Source organism: Mercurialis annua, linkage group LG1-X (genome assembly GCF_937616625.2).
Source record: "Mercurialis annua linkage group LG1-X, ddMerAnnu1.2, whole genome shotgun sequence".
NCBI classification, from domain to species: domain Eukaryota; kingdom Viridiplantae; phylum Streptophyta; class Magnoliopsida; order Malpighiales; family Euphorbiaceae; genus Mercurialis; species Mercurialis annua.
In genome coordinates this window covers 65,084,397-65,086,546 of record NC_065570.1, presented here as the reverse complement: position 1 = coordinate 65,086,546, position 2,150 = coordinate 65,084,397, and the positions used below count along the sequence as shown (strand labels likewise).

At 31.9% G+C, this 2,150-nt stretch overlaps 1 protein-coding gene across 1 annotated transcript; it reads left to right on the top strand.

Moving 5' to 3' along the window:
• Nucleotides 1-940: 940 nt before the first annotated feature.
• LOC126664659 (uncharacterized) lies at nucleotides 941-1,494 on the top strand. The gene has a single exon (XM_050357166.1). It carries the CDS (start codon nucleotides 975-977, stop codon nucleotides 1,380-1,382), a length of 408 nt encoding a protein of 135 aa, XP_050213123.1. The 5' UTR covers nucleotides 941-974; the 3' UTR covers nucleotides 1,383-1,494.
• Nucleotides 1,495-2,150: the final 656 nt, after the last annotated feature.

The following is a 2,150-nucleotide window of genomic DNA, read 5'->3' as shown; positions in this document are numbered from 1 at the left end:
TGCAACAAAATAATGTAATTTGGATATTATTGCAACAAAATAATGCAATTTGGATATTATTGCAAAAATTAAAAGGTTTGGATATAATTGTAACAAGTCGTAAAGGTTTGGGTTTTTTTTGCCATTAAGCCTTAAATAATTAATTAACAGTTATGCCCTACACAATATAATAAGAAGAAATAGTTGGTGTGATCTTCCATAAATTGAAGGTCTTGGATTTTTAGATTCAATTTATATTCTTAATGCATACACGAGTTTTTGGTTATGCAGATGGGAAAATGAATTTATCTACCAATAATACAGCTCATTTATCATATATATTAATCTTTAAATTTAGTTATTTTATTTTATTGTTTTTTAATCTTTGCCAAATATATTCATAATTCATTTGGAGCTAAATAGCTAATGCAGCTTGATATTGCATACAACAAGTATAGATGCATAATATTGCTTCATGCCATCTGTAAACTTGCTCGTATTGACAACACTCAATAATTAATATATGTTGAATTTTTTTTAGTGAAATGTGAAGTATTTAATATAATAAAAGAAAGCAAAAATAAAATAAAATTATATAGTATCATTTATTGAATTCTTAATAATACATATAAAAAGAGTCAACGAAAAGGATAGTTGTCGTTCATGACCGTTAATCATCGATTATCTTTCGTTGTATTAATTTATATTTTCTTTCGACAACATTTTTGTTCTTTAATTGCCTCATTTCAATCTCACTTTTACGTCCGGCAGTTTTTTGCTTCTCGCTCTACTTTCTTGATTTTATAATAAACTATGAAAATAAAATATTACAATACAAAGCTAAAACTATAATTATAATCATTCTGTTCCTAAACCTCTATCAACTTTTTTTCAATACAAAAAAAGAAAAATTGCAAACCAAGCAACAACCTACTTATCAGAACCTTATTATAAATGCTAGTACAAGGCGACCAAACATTTTTCACTCAAACACCATGAATTCTAAAGCTTATTTCTTGCTCATCTCTATTATATCATTAGTCTTGACTCCTTCAAGAGCTCAAGAAAGAGCACCTCATGGTCTAGCTTATGAAAACCCAATTGCATTTTCACCTTCAGCGGTTGAATTTTTCCATCCAGCAACACAACAACCAACCAATGTGAAAAATCCATGTTCTGCTCACTCATCATCTGGCTGCTCGCCGTTGCCTCTCGCAGCTCAAGTTGAAGCTATGTCGACTGCTCAGCAGAAAGGTGGCAGTACTCGACTCGGACCAGGCGGCATTGCGGGTATTGTGATTGGTTTGGCATTTGCGGTGTTTCTTGCGATGGGAGGTTTTTATGTCTTCGTCACTCGTCGAGCTAATGAGAATCGAGCTAACTCTGTTCGACCCGATGCTTGAAGATGTTATTGCAGTAGGGTTAGTGATTTTGAACAACTAGTTGTGCTATTATGGTGTATCAAATGTGCTTGTAATTTTGGTTTCAGATATGTATTTATGCTTTGTTAGTGCATGTACTTTCTTCATAAGGTTATTTAGATATACGATTCCGAATATAAATGGATTCTAATTAAGATGGACATAATAATTCAGATATCTCATAGCTGTGATAAGTAAGTACGAAACCAGAAAGATATTTTTCAAAATCAATACTGATACATTGATTCGATTAGAGATTCCGTTTGAATTGGCCACTCCAGACGCAGTTGGCTCTTGCGAACAATTTGATCCACTAAGAATTGCAAAATCGAAAATTTAAGTGAAGAGAAATGTATACATAAAAAAAAATTATCAAAAAGAAAAACCAGAGAGAAGAAAATATTAATAACTGTTTGGAGGCGGTATAAAATCTATAACATGAAGAAAAAAAAGGTTTAAAGAGAAAAATTACAGAATAATTTATCTGCCGAATGGATATGGTAATATGACAATTTCAAGTCAAATTGAAAATTAGCCGAGCTAACTCGGGCTACGCTTTAGGCTTGAGAATTGTTTATAAAGTGAGTCGAGTCTGAGTCAAATACAATGTTGTGCCAGTTAATATTGACGAGCTGCTACACTCAGGAAAATGAAAGAAGTATCATTCAAGACAAGAGATGAACACAAAATAAAAGTTAGAATAGATGATTGCTCCTTGCACTTTCACGCATGCCTAAAACTAACAATAGC